This window comes from Columba livia, chromosome 8 (genome assembly GCF_036013475.1).
Source record: "Columba livia isolate bColLiv1 breed racing homer chromosome 8, bColLiv1.pat.W.v2, whole genome shotgun sequence".
In the NCBI taxonomy this organism is placed as follows: Eukaryota; Metazoa; Chordata; class Aves; order Columbiformes; family Columbidae; genus Columba; species Columba livia.
The window spans coordinates 18,550,192-18,570,219 of NC_088609.1; the positions used below are offsets into that span (position 1 = coordinate 18,550,192).

Here is a 20,028-nt window from a genome sequence, read left to right on the forward strand (position 1 = left end):
AGGGGAGGGGTTTGGAACAACAGGAATTGATGTGAACCTGCATGAAGCTGCAGAAGAGCATTAACCTCAGGAGCAGGATTAATTTCTGTTGTGTCGCTATCCTAATTTCCAAACTACCTTCAAAAAAAAAAAAATCTGAAGTGAATATTCCACATGACAGCAAAGCAAATTTGTTACAATTTTCCAAAACTCCTTCCCAAAGCAGAGACTGGCAAGTCTGGCACTTGCATCACCAGAAAATGAAGGACTCCTTGACAAAGAAATGAGATGTTACAATCTGCTTACCATTCCAAATCTGTTTTTCTAAAATAAATAAGCAAACAAACAATAAAACACCACGAAAAAACCCAACAATCCCCTGGAAAAACAAAACAAAACACAGAATTGATTAGAAACATGCTCTAGTTCACTCCTTGGGTGAACAAAATGATCTGCAATACCTAAAGAATTCAAATTTGATCTATCAAATACCACTTTGCTATCAGGGAGTCACTCAAATTTATGTATTTTATTATGCAGCTGCAGAGTTACAAGAGAATGAGAAAATATGAGAACTGTATTCAAAAAGAGATCATCTATATCCACCAAATGAAACACTACAAATCTCATTTGGAAAAAAAATAAAAAGCCCTATGTAGAAGACACCAAGCTTCTGGAAAAAGACAAGACTGTCCTAATATTTTATATCACAACAAAATTACTATCTGCGGTTAACTTGATAATAGCACTGTTTATTCAACATATACTTTTACAGTAACAAAGCAAAGGGCTAAAAATAAACCATAAATCCTGTCCATACTGCAAGTGCTAAAACATTGTGGATTTTACGGGGAAAAAAAAACCCTTTGTGGAACAGATGAACAGTTAAAGCTTTCACACCCTGGCTGTCTTAAACATTTAGACTTGCAAATAAAAATTATACTGCAATTCTGTACATGTATTTTTACACTAAAGATGAAAAAAAAAAAAAAATTGTAAGACCATCGCAGCAGCAATCACGGACAATTACAATTTGTGCAGCATAGTTTGCTCAGCACTCAGATTAATATAACACGATTAAATATGGAAAAGAAGTGGGTCTGAAAGCTCCTGAGGGATATCATTAGGGCAAATTGCCAAAGAATGAAACATGAGCCAGTCAGGAGAGGCTGGAAGCTGCAGTGGTACCAAGGGACTCGAATGTTCGACAGTTGGAGCTTCAGTAACGTGTGAACCGCAAGTTGAGGTATCAGGAGACTCTGCTCGCTGACACACGGAATGTCACTATTGACCAGCGAGCGGCCCCAGCCTGACAGCTGCACCGCAGAAACCGGGGACATCATCATTCCGCGTCCCAGATTAACATCGCGTTTCTTAGCTTTACATCAAACCTCCACAATTACTCTCATTTTACAATTATAATAATGGCTATTTTAATAAATACTGTGCTGTTACTAAGAATTTATTTGGGGGAAGAGATAAATGAATATCTTATCCCTCTGCTACACACTGGGATTTATGAGTTTTCTTTCCACATTATCTCTCTGTAGTTTAAATAACACTATTGATAGTGCAGTCAAGCTGAGTATCAGGTTTTTTTCTCTTTTACTCAGAATGGATATGGAATTACTAATTAGTATTTCCATATAAAATTGTACATAGTGTGTAAATTTCAAAGCACAACTACCTTTAAAAAGACTAGCAGTTTATGCATTTCGATCACAGACTGAAATAAAGCTGAGTAGATAGTTATACAGGATATCCCCCGATGTATACAGCTGCCTCCTCCTCCTCCTCTTAATAGGCAGTCTTAAATTATGAATTAAGATGACTATACTATTTGCATGAAGAAATATTTTCCTATTATATGCATACGTCTGTATTATATTTTAGTTCTCATTTTAATGGAAGAATTAGATAATTCCTTAAAAACATTTGAAGTTTTATTAACACTCTTGTTTTACAATCTATATTTTGGTGTGGCACTCACACTGGCATCTATTTAACATATTTAAATTCAAAAAATCTACTAAATGTTAATGTTTCTAACAGTAAAGGTAAAGATTTGACTACTCACAGATCAAGGTTTTGCCATACTGTTCTCTGCTTGTCTAACATCTTAATGTAACAATCTTATTTAAACATTTCCATCTATGCTGCTGAGTAGGTTTCCAAACATTTTAGTATGGCATGAATATGTTTTATAGTTTCCTGTTGTATATAGCCTGTAAGAAAAGCAGCTATGGGATTCTGCTGCTCTTCAAACTGTCTGACATTTTAATACTGTGCCAACTCTGCCTTTAAGCAAATACTGATAATTGTGGATGTTATATTAAAAATTGCATGCTTTCTGGCAAATTCTCTTTTTGCCTTTTTTACTGCTACCAACAGCAACTGCATTTCTCAAATGTATTAGCTATTGAAATAACTTACCTCTTCAACTGACATATTCACTCTTCTAAATAGAACAAAGTGCAAATCTTGGAATAATGCTGCATGGCTTAAGTAACCTGACAGCTCGAGAGATGTGAAAAGCACCTGCAGACAGGGCAGAGCCCGACGGCTGCCCTGGAGCCCAGAGGTTTGTAGAGGCAGAGCTGGATGCAGAGGGCGTCTGCATCTGCACCCGGCTGGTGCCCAACCCTGCGCCGGAGGAGACGGGATGGCAGAGACACAGCAAAACCTCCTGCCTGCAGAAATGAGCATCCGTTGCTTGACCAAGTGGTGAGATCCTTGGCAGAAAATGAGTTCTTACACTATTTGGGGAAAGAGGCATTTATATGGGGCCTGCCTGTTGATTGCTATCTATTCCAAAAGGAATTAAGAAGATCCACCTTTTTAAAAAAAATGTAAGAATAGAAATGTCACAGATCAGAAAAGTCTCTTTTCAAGTCAGCTAATCATTATCCTAAATTACTTGAAGTCATCTTCAAGGATGTGGGCAACTTTACCTATTTTGCCAGCAACAACTGGAGATCATATCAACCGTGAACTGTGATCCCCCTTACAGATAGGCTTGTACATATAACATGAAAGTATCTGTCCAATAAAATTTGCTACCTTTTTATGTAAATACAGAAATACATCATTGCTTAACTCTACAGTTTGCTAAAAAAATCTTAAATTATGGCAGAATAGTGCTGCAGAACCCAGTTAACTGCAAATTTGATAGTTTATTACATGTTTTGAAGCAATAAACGAAGTTAAGACAACCTCCTACAATCCACTGCATTGGAAAACGTGTACCAGAGTTGTGTTTCTTTCCATAATAAAGTTTTTGTCTGTTGAAACCATTTATCAATATTGAACAGAACTTTCGATATTTCTGCTTCCAGTATTTTTGATTTTTTTAGACTGTTTTCTTCGATTTCAATAAATGCCTTCCAGTTTAAACAACTTTTATTTCAAAAATAAAACTAATCACGGTTCTAAAGTTAGTTTAAATAATGTTGTTTTAAACTACATAAACAACACAAGTCGATTGACTTGAACTAGTTAAAAAACAACTTTTAGCAAAAAACTTCAACGTTCAACCCTCTAATAAACAGCCAAATTTAATTTTAAATCCTTAGCAGTTCCTTTGGAAATGAAAAGAAGCTTCTTGTCCCATTCTGTCAATAAGGAATTTACTAACATCACTGAGTACAACTGAGAGTTTCAGTCTGTTTCTGATCTCTTCTGATAAGACACTGCAGCCAGCATCACCATATAAACTTTCATTGTCCTGCAAGGAAAGTATGTGGTGTTTTCTGCAGAGTTTTCTAGTGAATCTGGTACAATAATTTCACGTTTGCCTCCTGAAAAAAAAACAAGAAATACTGGAACTATATGCCTGGTGATACTAGAGACGCTCCAAGTACTGGGAGACCATGTTACAAAGTTTGTTAGCAAAATTCATTATTGGGTGACAGTAAATTGATTACTAGCAAACTCCTGCAAGACTGAAACAATGTACAAATTCTAGAGAACAATGAGTTACTTTCCACCTTATGGCAATAAGCAGCCACTTGGGAAGATTGCTGTTCAAAACAGGAACAGTCAGGAAAAGTTTCAGTTCAAGCCTTGATCAAAGCAGGTTTACCTGCTCCTGGGAACTTGAGGAGCGCGTCTCCTCCCCATCCCTCACGTGGCTGCAGCAGTTCTGGTGTGTGTATCTGCTACCTCAACGCTCACTTCTATCAATGCACCTTTTACTCTGGATTTCAAAGGCACTGGCCCTTTTGCCTTTTTTTTTCCCTCCCTAATTTTAGTTTTTGCTAAAAACTGCGACGTGTCTAGAGCCATACTTCTGCATCTGAAAGATTTTCTGCAGGCTCACACATTATGTTTATTTGATAACTATTATTCACATAATTTCAATGAGTAGCAAGAAAATAATTACTCTGCATCCTGCACAAAACTATCTGCCAGTTACTTTCTATCTATGTAAATTATTTTTTTCAAAGCCTTTTCTATAACCAAAGTTAAAAAGAGCGGCAGAGCATCAGTGGCGAGATCTGCACACACCACAATGAACAAACCAGAAAGAAGGAAGCTGATTAGCATAATCTTGTCAGAAAGCAAAAAACAGCAACAGAAGTTCGACAAAATACTAAAGTAAAATTAACCTGTGGTACCGTATAACCTTTCACAATCTACTGTAAGCAACTAAAGAACTACTGTGACAAAAACATTTCCTGAAAAACCCTCAGACACTGTCGATCTCTGTCAACACCATGCCCAGGAATGGGTACTGGCGTGCTCTCTCCCTCCTCCCTTGCAGCCCCACTGGGCCAAAGAACTGCTTCCCTCCCACTGCCTTGACCACACATATGTTGAAAGATGCTAAAGATTCTGTTTTGTTATCTCACCTACTCACTCATACCTATAGCAATAAATCATAGGGGACCGATCAACGTTTTACCACAATTCCAGTAGCTACCATCCGCCTGGACCACCTCTTGCTGCTGTTACCCCAGTACTCCCAGTTCATGAGAATTACTGAGAAACCACTATCCACTTCCTGAAACAGGAACAGTTGTAGAGGTGAAAGGAAGCCTCTCCTCTACAGTGTTATAACTCCTAAGACCACCACCTTTATCAGAGAGGCAACCATATCCAAATCTTTTTTGATTAGGAATGAGATCAGGCCCAAACCCCATAACAAACACCTCACAGTTGCCAACCCCTACCTTCCCATCCAGTTCTTGAATGGGTGGGTAAAGATTGCTTGGTCACAGCAGTGGGAAGGGAGCCCTTGCTTTCTCCAGTTCATAACAGCACGTAATCCCTTCCCAGCCCTTAAGAATAAACAGTCAGACTACATTATAAGCTTAGTCCATTCTGCTGGCATTGGTGAGAAGTCGTAAGTCACTGACAAGAAAGAAAATAAGCACCAAGGAGAACAGAATACATGGTCCAAGCCATGATATCCAAAGCCACTTAAAGCCACTTACACATTTCTTTAATTTAGCTCCTGGCTAATCGCTTCCCATCTGCCATGCCTATAATCTTTAAAAAGAAGAAGAGGGAGGATCTTAAATGAGCCATAATGCATTTTCCTCCTGTTGGCAAAACGAGACCCCCAGCTCTCTCACAGAAGGGAGACAGGGGAAGGGAAATTATTTCCAGTCCACAGACAAATATGTTAACCTTTTCCATTGCAAAAATTAAATGTGGAAAACAAACAAAAAAAAAAGTAATCTTAAAAAGATTTTTTGTCTACTGGGTTTGGTTTGGGTCTTTTTTAGAATTATTCACTTCCTTTTATCCTTATTTCTGGGGGAAGAAAAGGGAAGAGAAGTGTTATTCATGAATTTGACAGCACTTCATGTACAATCAAATTCATTCTTTTCCTGCAATTCTTGATTCTCAGAGCAGCATTATGGCATCATTCCTGTGCATTAGTTTGGAAGGGAAAAGAAGAGACTGCAGACACGGTTTGTTCCTTGCCTATGGCTCTAGGAGTGACATGTTTCCCAATAATGGAAGCTGAGCAGAAAATAAAATTGAAGTGGTAGTAGACAGGTGAGTGCTCAATGAGCAATACCACTGGCATACTGTGCCTAGACTAAGGACCCATACATAATTTTATAGATAATCAGAAGCATCTACGTAACAAAGTAAGCATGGGTGGCATATAAAGAGCCATGTTACTCAACTACTTCATCCCACAAAGGATTTTAGTATTTTTCATAGGCTGAAGAAGAAGCTTCTGCAAGTTAGTTGTCAGCTTTTATCCCCAGCATGTTATAGATTACGTTAACTAATGGGTCTCTTCTGATACTTATCTATTCTATAATAAACTAATTATGCTTCTTGATACCACTTGTTCAATAATTTCAGTTTCTTCATATATTTTCCTTTCATCTCAGTACATTCTTGATAAATTGCATTTTGACATTCATCTACTTCCTAACTGCATTATTTCTTTCTTTGTCACAAAAACACAGAAAAACAAAAACATATATTTTTTTGGTCCATTTTTCTGACCATCCTCTTGACTCCCCCTTTCCTCCCACCTTTATTTTATGACCTGTCTGCATGGATGAAGAGCTACCCTCCCATAAAACAAGGGACTTCGGTAAATGTTTCTCACTTCTGAAAGGAGAGTTTCCAGGAAAATAATTTTTATTAACATTTCCTCCCACAGAGTAACTCCATGGTACGGTCTTCTGCTATACACTAATTAAGAAGCAGCAGGGAACAGCTTCCTTGTGAATAGCTGACAGACAACTTATTTACTGCGAGCAAGAGCAGAGATAACCACTGACTATGTTATAATTCAACTCATCATCATTGGAGAATTTAGGAAAAAGAAAGTGATAAAGCAGCAGTGACCATGAAAAAGGAGAAATCTTGCCATAATGGCACAGCAGAACAGAGCTGGTACTACACACCAGTAATTCATCTTCACATCTTACGCTCCACACAACCACCAATCACTTCAGCAGAGGGTGAGCCAGTTCTGGTCAACAGAATATGGAGCCTCCCAGCTGTCATACAGCCCAACCACAAAGGACTCAGTACTCAGAGGCTTCTCTTACACTGCATGACCCCACAGCAGCACCTGTACTGGCTCTACCCAGCATTTTGTTCCGGCAGTTCTTACTAATTTGTGAAAGAGTATGTAAATTGGAAAAGGAAGCAACTTCTGCTTAATCTTAGAGTAGTTTTTTTTTTCTCAAAGTGTTAACAAGTGAAAAATTTAATTTTGAAAAGAATATGTAGATCTGTCTTTCTGTCTATACACTTAAAGTGCGGGGTTTTTGTTTGTTTAGGGGTTGTGATCTTTTTGTTTTTTAATAAAACCAAGTGATACAGTTCTTCATGTTTTACATAGATAGCACATTAGCAATCTGCAACTTTGTATTGTTTCTTTCCCCATCATTAAACAAAAAGTATTTTAATCATTTGCTCACCACATATTTCAATTCTTTTTTCTACGTTTTCTTCACAATTATTTCTCCTAATATTATGCTATGGCAATGCGAAAACTGTTCTAAACTTTAAGACTGGGAGAGCTTTCCAGGTCTGGTTGTATATCCTAAGCATATTTGGATTCCATGCTGACATCCTGCAGCTTCATTGCCGGAAATACATTCCCTATGTGTGTCAAAATGGGACTGCAGCTGCACTCACAGGATGCACCTCTGCCCACTTTATCTTAAGGCTGCTTACACCTGAAGTAATCAAATTATCAAACATCACTCCTCACCTACTGCCAGACCAAATGGTCTAATTGACCTAACATTCCAAAATGAGTTCTAATTATGTTTAGAGTTCAGTGAGTATCAGTGAAATATTTGTCATACGTTGCAGTGCACAATTAAAACAAATTAGATACTATAGTTGGTTTAATCAGAACTAGGAGCATCACCCCAGCATAAGGCAATGTGAGGATGTCACTAAGCTGTATAACAACTCACAATGCCACTATTTGCTCCAACACGGATGGTCTGTGTGGAGCCAATTGCTCCACTGTCTAGGATCCTTAGTCTGCACCAGAGAAGTCACTCTGTAAATAGCTAGCTTTGAACTGAGAAACATAAAAATACAGCAGAGGAACTTTCTGCCTTTCCAGGCTCCACATTAATGTGCGCCCTGCTCCAAAACCACACACATCCCAGCGACGTTGCCGAGCCACAAAGCGCTGGTTGGCAGTTGTTTTAACCATATCCATGAATCTCCAACAAGTAAACTGCAGAGGCTTAAGTGAAGTGAGAGAAACAGACAACCAGCACAGTTGTTTTCTGATTCAGTTGATGATAATACTGCCTGGGGACACAGGAGTTTTGGAATAAACTCAAGAATCTCAGATTTAGGGTCAGATGCAGGAGGAGTAAAGCGATTCACAAAGACAATGTGTTTCGAGAAACGGGCATTTTTCCTTTCTTTAGTGGCTGGTATTACATTCTCCAAGTAGCTTCTGTGTCTTCCCAGTGCCCAAGTGACCATGGACAGTGTGACTGTACCTGAACAAGACTAATGAGACAAGGAACACAAAGCTCAGTCCAACTCACTGTGGTGACTGAGGGCAATTGCAGAAAGCTCTGTTTGCATATAAGAAACAGTAAAAGTGATTCCACAAATTTATACTCAGTGCTCCTTCACCACACACACAAAAAAAAAAAAAAAAAAAAAAAAAAAAAACAACAAAAAAAAACCCCACCACCACAAACCTGTATCTTTTATTGACATATACGTTTGTTTTTATAGAGATCACCAAAGAAAACTCCAGCCAGCACAAAGCAAGACTTTGTAACCACAGTGCTCTCAAACACATCACACTTGTATTATCCGAAACATGTACTGGTCAAAATGGAGATAACGTTGAGACATTTGCTTTAAGGTGTAGCATCTTTTCCCCCTCCAGCGCAGGCCGCAGACGATACACTCTAGTTACCATATTACTGACAGGATGATGAGAAAGCTCCTGTCAGACACTGGCCAGCCGGGTGTTGGAGACAAAACGCGCAGCCCCAGCTGACTAGTTAGGGGAAGACTGGTGAGGTACAATTACAGAGGCATATGACAAGCTTTCATGCCTGAGTGACTTGAGAACCGATGACATGGCTTTAAACAGCAATCCTTCCTACCTCCGGTCACAAAACAGCAATAAGTCAACTGATGCACTGTTGTAAAATCATGATTTATTCCTTTGCTTTGAATACATGAGAGTGTGGTATGATGTTCTGGTAGACTACCACAGCAGGTGCACTTGGGGCCGAAACATCTAGGGCCTGCCTCCAGCATGCATAAAATCAATGCTGCAGCTCAGGCTTCCCAGAAAAGCCATCCCCAGAACTTTAATAATTTATAGAAAGACTGAATTAAAAAAATTATTTGTACTGAAACTTGTACAGCCCCATACAACTAATAAGAATACATGCAGATGCAGTGACGTGTGAGAAAACAGTGCCGTGCAAGAACATACAGCATGACATTTAGAAAAGGTCTTCCTTTTACAGCTAAGTGAAACAACTAACAGCCAACCCTGGGAATAGATCAATTCCTTTGTTTCATTCAGTCTTTCATTTAATCCAAAGCCATATAATTTGTTTCTCTTTCATAGTTTACTGTTCAAAAGCCAGAAATGGTAATTTTTGCTAAAAACAGATCTTACAGAGCGTAATCCTCAGGCTAGTTGAATCCATCTCACTCTAACACTAAGCCTGAAGCAAGCTGTGAGGCTTGTGATAATCACATTATTAAAGCGGTTGGAAAGTCAAGCTAATAAAAGAATCAACAGTTAGGGCAAATAATGACCCAGAAGCTAAGACAGAAAGGAGCAGTGGGAAGTTTCCACTTACATCTTGGTGGTTACTGGTAGGGCAAGTAGATGAAGATCTCCACCAAAGGAGTTTTTAAAGGGGGTAAAACCATGGAAAATCAATTTGAAGAAAGATGCAAAGAATATTTAACAAATGCAAAAATCACAAGATGTGTATAATACAAAGGCTCCTTGGCTGAAACAGAATATAAGTTTACAACTGAAAAACACCATCAGGATAAAATGGTACTTATCTTCTTTTATTTTGTTTGGGTTTTGTTTGTTTGTTTGAGGGGTTTTGTTTGACTGGTTTTTGTTGTTTGTTTTTTGGTTTTTTTTTTTTTTTTTGTTTGTTTGTTTCGGTCTTTTTAATTAAAAATCTCTATCAACAGCTTAAAACAGTCAACCTTCTTTTCTCTTTCTCCTTTTCCTGCCAAAATAAACCTTCTTTTTTAAATACAGCACCATGCCCCCTTTTTCCATACCAGGACTGATCCTTTACTTGAGCATAATGAAAGCATGAAATTTATAGCACAGAAATGCTAGACAAAGAATTTCTGTACATAAGTTAGCGTAGCCTTCCACTCCTAGCCCCCCACAGGAAGGGCAAGGAGAAAGTGAGCAAGGTCTTGAATTATGCCTTTTTGTTATCAGTCACTGCCCTGAGATAGTGAACCGAAACAGAGCTGATAACTCGGAGGTGACATCACAAGCCAGTCTTCATGAACTGACATAAACACTTGATATTCGGTTAACCCCAAAGATAAGGCACAACTCCCTTAACAGAAAGTTGTACTTGATAGTACTAACACAAATAATCTTCTCAAGTATCAAGCTGTAATTTAAGAATATGAGATTGTGACCTTTGCAACACAAAGTCCCAGTCTGCTGTGTTGTGTACACAACAGTAATCCAGCACAAAGCAAACACAAGCTAATGTTCAAATACACTCAATTTTCTTATTTGTATTATCTCAAGCAATCCAACATTTTAAAGAAGAAAAATGTTATGGCAAGGCCATATCTAATCACTGCTAGTGATTCAATTAAATTCTTACAGGAGATACTGAGAAGTGTTTTATTTGTTTAACTATTACACATTGCTCTGTAAAGAAGCAAGACTCGCATCAGTCCTGTTATGTTTATGAAAGAGTTTAGCAGGTAGCGGTTCTCTCTGAAGTTCCTGATAAGCCAACTCTATTTTTCTGTTTGATCAGAACTCACTTGTGTGAGTGCAAATTAATCCGGTCCTATATCAAAAGTGGATCCAACATGATGTGGCAGTAATTTCATTTAGCTATGGCTTCAGTAATGCCAGCAGACTGAAAAAATAACCAGAAGAAAGTGAAAGTGATGTGCTATCTCTTTTGGCCTTGACCAGGAATCTACTATTTACATTCACAGCTTGGGGACATTCTTCTGGACATCCAAATGTCACTACAGATTTCAGTTATCACTATCTGTCCTTGTCCAGGAGAGTGATATTAATGATTTTCAAGTGAGGACACCATCAAGATTATTATTACTTCATGAAAAGGTTTGGAATAAACAGCTGAATTTTGAACAAAGTTAAAGCTGTTGTTCTGTTGTTCTGTAATGACTTCCAAAAAGCTTGGAATCTGAACACAGAAATAACGTGGTCTAGATGAGCACGATCCAGTTCTGATACCTCCTCTTGTCATATCATAGCAACAGAGATCAGCTGAGATGCTCAGCCTAACAAACACAAGTCTTAAGAGGATAACAATGTAAACCAAGGTTCCAATTCTAAACCACATTAAGCAGACAGACACGTGCCCACCTGCAGAATGAAACTTCCACAGGCACAGAGCTGCCATCATGATTCCTGTCTCCTCTCTACTGGAGCAGCAAAAGAGTTTTGACTGGGGCATCACTGGATGTTGAGGGGTTTTACGGTGTATTCCTTAACACCTGTAAATTCTCTTTTTCCATCTGGGTGATCTTATTACTGTGATGTAATGCCAGATTCTTCCCCTAGCCATTGCCATGTGGGAGGGAGGGATAAGAAAAATGCCACAGAATATGCAGATTTCCTTAGACAAAGTAACATCTTTGGTGGTTAAAAAATATACCATAGACTAGCAATTAGAAGACTGCTCATAATCATTCACTACTTCTTTTCTGGTTTGCAGTTACTGATGTGGCCTCTGCTTCTGTGACCCCATGTTTCTATTTCTTTCCAATCACCATGGATTTATTTAGCTCCAAAATCTGCAAACCACTGGTAAGTGCTGTTGTTGTGCATTCCCCTAACTGTGATGGTAATTGCAGATCCAGAGACCCAACACTGTGGTGTTTAAAAAAAATTGCTATTACCACCTAGACCTGTAAAACCTGTCAGCCTTTTATGGTGATTCTGAATCTTCTGGATCTTCAATTTACTTTCGACTCTAAAGCATTTAAATGTATTTTATCCACTCTTCATAATCCAAAAATTTTCACTCCTTACATGCACACATATGTATTGGAAGTCAGCACCTGCAAGCCTTTGAGAACCTTAATTTTTAATGCTATATCCAACCTTGCACCTATGTGTTGAAAATCACTATTCATTTATTGGGTAGTACAATTAACAAGGAACATTAAAGTTTTTTTCCACCATAGAAAGCATAATTAACAAAATGTTTTATGCAGTACTGTCGAAAAAAAAAAAATAAAGGTATTTTCGATGTGCTTAATAGGCTAAAGATTCTGCAAAACAAATATACTCTAATATGAAAGTTGATTTTAAATGACAATCTTGTACTAATGAAAACCTAATTTTGGGAATATTTTCAAAACAGAATATTTTAAAAACCCATAATATTCTGCAAAGAGTAAAACAAAATAACATCTAAATATTTAGGTATACTTTCAAAATTAAATACAACATTCTTTTATTAAGGAGTCTAAAGAGGCATAAGAAAAAACAAAAAACCAAAACCCAGACATTTTAATGTGGGCAGTAGCCTAAAACCTTTAACATTATTTTTTTTTAAAAAAAAAAAAGCTATTTTGAGTTGTACGTTATTATCAGTCTGAAGAGCTGCTCCAAATCAGAGCTATTACAGTATGCACTCCCAAACCACTCTAACAAAGATGAAACTACCTATTACCAGGTTAGGATAGCAGCTATTATTACGGACCCTTGATTTCTTTCAAGTAGCTCCAATGGAATAAGTGACAAGTGAACAATAAAGATCTTATAATAGCCCTTAAGAATTCTTTTTAGATTAGAAGGCACAGAAATGAACTCAGGAGAGTTAAAGAACTCTCATCTCCTGATAAGAAAAATAATTAACCTGACTTAATGTATCTGAGTAGGTCTTATATAAATCAGACTTTTGTACTTCGAGAGCCAGACTAAAACCATATATCAAAAAAGTATGTAGATATTGTCTTATAAGTACACACGGAACATATCTAAAACTACAAAGGTCTGCAGGTCATTTTGTGAAATGTCCAATATATTCTACTTAAAAAGAGATGTGTGAAGTACTTACAGTGCTTAGTTTGCTAGAGGTAATAATGATTCGTCTCTCATGCAACATACTGGCATAAAGTTGCAGCATGTTGTTCACATCCACAGCAACAAAATATTCAGTGAGGTTTCTCTGTTCAAATAAATGAGATGTTAACAATATTGCAACAGCAGTAGCTCAGTGGAACATATTATACATTACTCACAAAATGTTTTTTCCAATTAGTAGGTTGGGGGAAAAAAACAACCCAAAACAATGAAAAAAAAATCCCTTTACATTAAGATTTGTACGCTTCAAGAATAATTGACTGGGTTTTAAAGCTAATGAAAAACTAACTTTGGTGCAAGTTATTGATATTTTGTTCATTTGATTATGCTTGTGAATATAGATGTGCCCTTTTATTTCCAAGTTTGAAAAAATATGAAGTTTGGTGTGAATAGCACCGTATGCTATTAAGGTAACCACTACTTACAACCCAGGAACAGAACTTCCACCATTACAATAACTGTTGTGTCGTAGCTACAATAATAAAACTGTGCTATTTTGCCAGGCTCTCCCACAGCCAACACATTTTATTCTACTTTCAGTACAGCAAAACAGTTCATTGAAAAACACCAAGCTTTTTCTTGAGCTGCCTGTACCAGGACATGACAGGGCCAGCAGCTCCAGCAGAAGGTGCTGGGTCCTTCCTGTGGCCACCCCTTTTGCCCCCAAGGAGAACCCAATGCCAGCTCCCCTGCAGAGTTTAACAAAAAGCCAAGTCACCAGCACCTCTTATTCATAGTTTGGATAACACAGAAGTGGCGGTGGGGGGGGAATAAAAAGGGAGTGGAGGGAGAAATCTCTGTATTCCAGCTGAATTTAACAGTATTTCTGCAAGGCACAGTGCCAGGGATGTACAAGTTCTGAACAAGCTAGAACAGCTACCAGCAAAACATCTAGGAAAACAGCAAATTTTTGTAAACGTTGGGAGTGTACATATGAAAATATACTGATACATCCCACAATATACAAAACATTTAATTTCACACCTTCATTATTGTATCTGCAACCAGAATTCTCACTCATCTCTCCTCAGAACAACAAATTACTGAAGGTGAATGCAGGAGGCCTACCAGTTATGTGCCCCAACCCTAGGACAACAATCTGAGAACTGTCAGCCCGTACTGGATGGGGCCAACACACGGGTGCAAGGTAGTGAACCCCGGAGAAAACAGCGAGGGAGAGACAAGCGGCAGAGGCTTCGGAGCAGGGTGACCTCCCCGAGGGCCAGGACATGGGGGCCAGGACACGGCCGCCAGCTGGGGCCTCCCCACAGCCCAGGAGCGCGGGGCAGAGCTGGTGCTCACCAGCTGCTGGGTGGTCTCCTCACAGACTCTACTACATGAAAAAGTAACTTCAGTTAAAGCCCAGATGATGACAAAAAGTGTTGACCTCCTTTTTGGATAGGTTGCAATATTAAATTAAAAAATATATTGAAAAGATAAACAAAGATCCAACGGATGATCCAGTTTCATATAAATTCAGAAATGCATTATTAATTTGAAGGCACAGAGTATAGAGTTATTCTTGGTCTGTGCTGCGCAAAATTTTGGAAGAGATAAAAACAAGAGCTTTAAGGCTACAAACACTCCATTTAGAAAGAAACCGGTCTTTCAAGTGCTACTTTTAACTAGTGATGAGAGGCAGATGCACCATGATAATTTGAGTCCAATTTATCTAGCACACCCTCTAACACTGTAGTGACAGTGGTCTGCTGATTCTGTGTTGCAAAAGCTGTGGTAAAAAGAGTTTGCAATTTTGAACAGACCAATATATCTTTGGGAGACAGTCACAGTTATTTCTGCATTACATCTGGAAAGTTACTGCCTTCTTACACAAAAAGCCAACTGTATCATCTTGATAGCTGTATTTGCAGCTTAGCAATGCAGCGTCTAAAGGGCAGGTATTCAAATAACACAACGTGCGGAAGCAGAACATATTTTGCATGTATCATTGCAATGAATGCAAACAAGCCAAGCAACTATGAACAAAGGGTAGATATAGCAGTGATTAAAAATGCCCCATTAATGCTTTATAAAGGGTTAATGACGAATGCAACAATAACTACTAGCTAAAGGTTTTAATAATAGACATCAATCATATTCTGAAAACACTCTGGGAAAAAAGAATGTCTCCTATTGATAAAAGCAGAGTTTAGTCCTACCCACAGAAGAGGTTGATACTTCTAAATATTTAAAAAAGAAACTGCATACTTACACTTTCAGGGATTGTTGGCAATCCAGTTATATCAGGAGTAATGAAATATGAGTGCTAATCAATGGGGAAAAATAATTAATAATTTATGAACACCAAAACAAAAAAAATCTTAAAAAAAAAAAAACACAACCAAAAAACCAGCATTTAGGATTTGCAACCCCATATTTGTTTAAGCAAATAGCCATTTTTCCAACAGCATTCTTACCACTACTAGACAAAGAATTAAGCAGATCACGACATGAAATGACAAGCTCAGTTCAGCACAGCGCACAAACCAAGGGAACAAAACACTGGGCTGCAGTTTTGAAATAACACTGAAATGAAGCCAGCTTTAATCGTCATGAGCCTGAGAGCAGCATTGATTAAATGAAGCATTGACTTAAAAATTGCAACCAAAAAAAAAAAAAAAGTTGAAGTACAAAATGTAAATTTAGAATGGAAAAGGGAAAAGTATTTACATGAGAAAAATAATTAGAATAGAAATATTATTACTTGATATATATGCTCTTTTCTTTCCAAACATCTTGGAATCAAAACTGTGCTAAGAGAAATGCAAGGTCTGATAGCTTGAAATTCCACAGTCATTGATGAAATACATTAGCAATTTTATGCATCTTCGTTTGAGGCCATTTAGGATGTAAATATAAAATGCAATAAACTAAAAACAGATGTAATTTAAATTATTCTCATTAATCCAGTGCTTTTAGTAGTTATCAGACATGGATTTAACTCAGTAGATTTAAGGCATTTTGGCATATTAGTGTAAATCTTGAAGGACAAAAAACCTTAAGTGCATACTAAGTATAAGTGACAATTATGGATTTTTTTCAGCTTTTGTTTGTAATGGAATTTTGACTTTTTTGTAGACTTTATTTTTACTGTGTATTTTAAAATTATAATTAACAGCACAAAGACACAGTTTGTTTCCACATCAAACTTGAAAAAGATATACCAAAATATAAAGAAAGTCTATAAGACATTAAATGTGTCTTGTGTTCGAGCAAAAAACACAATTAACTCTGTTTAGGAGACTTATTAAACCAGCTTGAGACATTTCATAGAAAGTTTTCCCAACAAATTAGGTCATTTGGCAATAGTTAAAACTTTAAGATAAAAAAAATGGCTCAAAAAAGGCATCCTATAAACTTCACAGCACTTGCACAATAAATATCCCAGGTTATTGTTTTGCATCAACAGACAAAAAAAAGCTAAGATTTTTTTCTCTAGTCAAGAACAGGAAAATATTCAGATTAATGGAATGCCCACATTCTTCAGAAGTACAGTGAGAACAGAAAATTATTTCCTATACTTAATAGGGTCACAGAATATTTTTCAAAAGATTTCTGAGTAATGAAGTTAATAACTTAGAGAAGTAATTATTTATAATTAACAAAGTAATAATATTTCACTCATTAAACAGAAAAGTAAGTCAGAACTATGAGAAGCAAAGGCCCATTACTGCAGTCATTAAGAGTCATAAAGCAGCAAAAAAAAGGTGGTGTAGAGTCCTTGCACATCTTTGTGAAGTCCCTTAGGAAGATGTATGACCTTGGAAGAGATACTAAATTAATAGATGCTGTACTGTATAAAAGTTTTCTCTAAAAAGGGACACTAGAACAATGTAGATTTTGTTCATCAATTTAAGATTTTGATTTTGGTTGCGGTTTTTAGGACAGGATCATGACGCACACACGCATAGCTCTGAAGTTACATCGATTTAAAGAGAATAGGTACATTAATGTTAGACTGCTCTTTTAAGCTAAAGACAACAGCAAAATTTCCCAAAGGAGAGGTATAAATAAGCCTGAAATCAAAAGAGATACTCTATAGCAAGTAATTATTTCTTTAATTATGATAGGCTGTAGATAGTCAGGTGCCTTTTAAACTCACCGATACAAGACAAGGCTGTTTTTTCAAAACTTGTTCACTTGTAAAAATCATCTCTTGGTTCTTATGCAAGATGAGAGAAAGATTGAACAATTGACTTTTTAGTTTTCCAAGAAAAAGGCCACAGCTGACTTTAATGCTTGTAATATTCCATACTTAAAATATTGGCTGAAAATGTGTTTTAGTATTTGTATTCCTTGCCCATTTGAACTCAGACTTGACTTAGCTAACTTTTCCAAAAAAAAAAAACCCAACACTTTTATTAGCCTTCCAATGGTGAAATACAAGTGACCCAAATTATATTTAAGCTCGGGTTTCATAGAGTAAATTATCACTGCTCATAAATTTGAGTGGCAGAATATTTGTTACTTGGACCAACAGATGAGAGTAGAACTTGGTCCATAACTGGACCAAGGCATTTTGGTGTCCTCCTGACCAAGGATTACTGGAAAACACCAAGTATCCAGATACTGGGCAGAATTTCTGCATTATATACATGAGATCCTAAATACCATTGTGGTCTGCCCCCTGTTTCAACATCTGTGAGCCTTACACTGCATACCTGAGTAAACAGAGAAAGGGATCTTTTTAATTCTGCATCATGCAATTTGAACTAGACTCATCCTGGCACAATGAAAAGCCACCTCATGCTGTGATTTTTACAATTACTTGTCAGACTCTAACTTCTTTTTAAGTCTATTATCATCAATGGTTCCAGTCCAGCCCACTAACAGTATACAAGGAGCAAGAAACAGACATCAATATAAGAGGCTGGGGAGACGAAGTCAGAGCTGAAAGGGGCCATAAACATCTCCCTGCAGCACCGAGCACTACAAAAACAGAGATGCCTACATGTCCAACAAGTATCTGGGTTCAGGCAAAGCTATTCCTTCCTGCTCTGCCCCCTTTGAACCCCAATATTTGCTCAACTGCACCTGCAGCCCACCATTTGGCAAGAGGCTTGTGTTTAGATAATCACTGTCCAGCTAAAAAGATTACAAAACTGTTCAATGTAACAAGCTACTGCGAACAAGAGACAACTGAGAAAAAAAAATCAAAAGTAAAATAATATTGAAATATAACAAGCAAGCATCAACTTCATTGCAAGCAAGGTGTCACCCCAGTGTTGCCAGCTGTATTCGCCACAACATCCTTTTCCAGGTTCATCACAACATTCATTTTGAGGTAGGTGAGCTCTACACAAGATGAACAGCAACACTGATAGCAACAGGCAGCAACTTTTTGCAAGAAATAAAGGGAAAAAGATCTTTAAAACTCCTTCATGTCCCACTGAAAAACAGTAGCATTCTGAAAGGACTTTATAGAGTGCTTTAGGTTTGCCAAATTAGAATTGCTTATAATACCACAATTAATGAGGTAAAAATATTATTTGAGATACAGAAGTATTCTTGCAAGGGTACTATGAAATGAAAAATAAATTGAAAATATTACACTGTCAATAGAAAAAACCCCACAACTTAGCAACAGAAACAATTCGGACTGCAGCTTCAAAAACCTGTGTATTTTTTCTTGTAAAAAACAACACACAAGACTGGAAGGACTTCCACATACAGTGGATTAGTAATGTTCAAGGGAGAAAATATTAGGGCTCTATAGACTACTGGAAAAGGCATAACAAGGCATCTGAAATATGACAAACTAAAATAAAGACAGCATTGTTATTAACAGAAAAGTCAAGGAACTACTGGAAGGGAAGGGGCAGACACTCTATTTCTGTACATCTTCCTAGGAGGGACAGATGCTTTTCTAGAGTCTGTGCAAAGTTAGCTCAAAGTATTAGGCTCGATTCTAAAATAAATGAGTTAAAAGCAATAGCAAATGACACAAATAAGGCCAAGATAAATAATGTAATGATCTTTCAGTATGTGTGGAAGAGAAGCCTTTATAAAATAGCTTCTTCCTGTTACCTGCAAACTGTGATAGTTCAATCAAGAAACAATTACCTGCACAGAGTTACTTATGCGTGCAGCAATCGTAAAGATGCTGTGAACACAGTCACAGACACAGCAGAGGCTCTGCATCAGCTTTACATTTCATACAGGTTCTACAAATTTATTTAAATATGTGCCTATGTGCTATTTTTGTTAAAAGCTTTGGGAACTCTAACAGTGACAGGCTCACTTTGACATTCTGTGGCAATTGCCACACGATCAAAGCCCAGTCCCTCATCACCAAGTGTCCGTGCACAAAAGCAAGGGGGGCACAGACATGTCCTTCCACCTACACGTGCAGAAAGTTTCACATCACACAGCACACTTCTGCCATCTCCCCTACAGCGCTCCCGCATGATCAAGCAAAAGCAGGAAGAAGGGGAAGGATGATGGGAAAGAAGCCAGCTCACACAGATTTTTGTCCAGTCCTGCAAGTCTACCTACTCAGACATATGAGGCAATAAAACAGAGTTAGCATCTCCCGATTCACAGCAGGAGAAACCAAAATTATCTACATGAAACAGCTGGAAGCACAAAAAAAGTAGTTCTAGCACTGCCAGATCCCACTGTAGCTTACTTTCTCATCCACAGAGCAAAATTCAAATTTCTGCTTCTTTATAACTTTACAAGAACAACATGGGACAGAGAAAAACTCTGCTCCACAGAGAAAAGAAAAAAGATTGTCAAAGCCACTTTATGATGGGAAGCCACATAAGTTT

At 37.6% G+C, this 20,028-nt stretch overlaps 1 protein-coding gene and 1 long non-coding RNA gene across 5 annotated transcripts in view; one reads left to right on the forward strand and one right to left on the reverse strand.

Annotated features, from left to right (window-relative positions):
* The window catches only part of DENND1B (DENN domain containing 1B), a 160,794-nt gene that overhangs the window by 61,370 nt on the left and 79,396 nt on the right, over positions 1–20,028 (reverse strand). For 3 of the 4 annotated variants that reach the window (XM_065072352.1, XM_065072348.1, XM_065072351.1), the window contains 3 exons: positions 17,361–17,420; positions 15,471–15,524; positions 13,233–13,343 (listed from right to left, as the gene is read on the reverse strand). In XM_065072352.1, coding sequence (XP_064928424.1) covers positions 13,233–13,343; positions 15,471–15,524; positions 17,361–17,420 — 225 coding nt within the window. The remainder of the gene's footprint in view (positions 1–13,232; positions 13,344–15,470; positions 15,525–17,360; positions 17,421–20,028) is intronic. The other variant, XM_065072349.1, reaches the window with a different exon arrangement.
* Positions 11,507–14,523, forward strand: LOC110362374 (uncharacterized). The gene is made up of 3 exons (XR_002419704.2): positions 11,507–11,663; positions 11,883–11,974; positions 14,290–14,523. It is a non-coding gene; the product is annotated as an uncharacterized LOC110362374 (long non-coding RNA).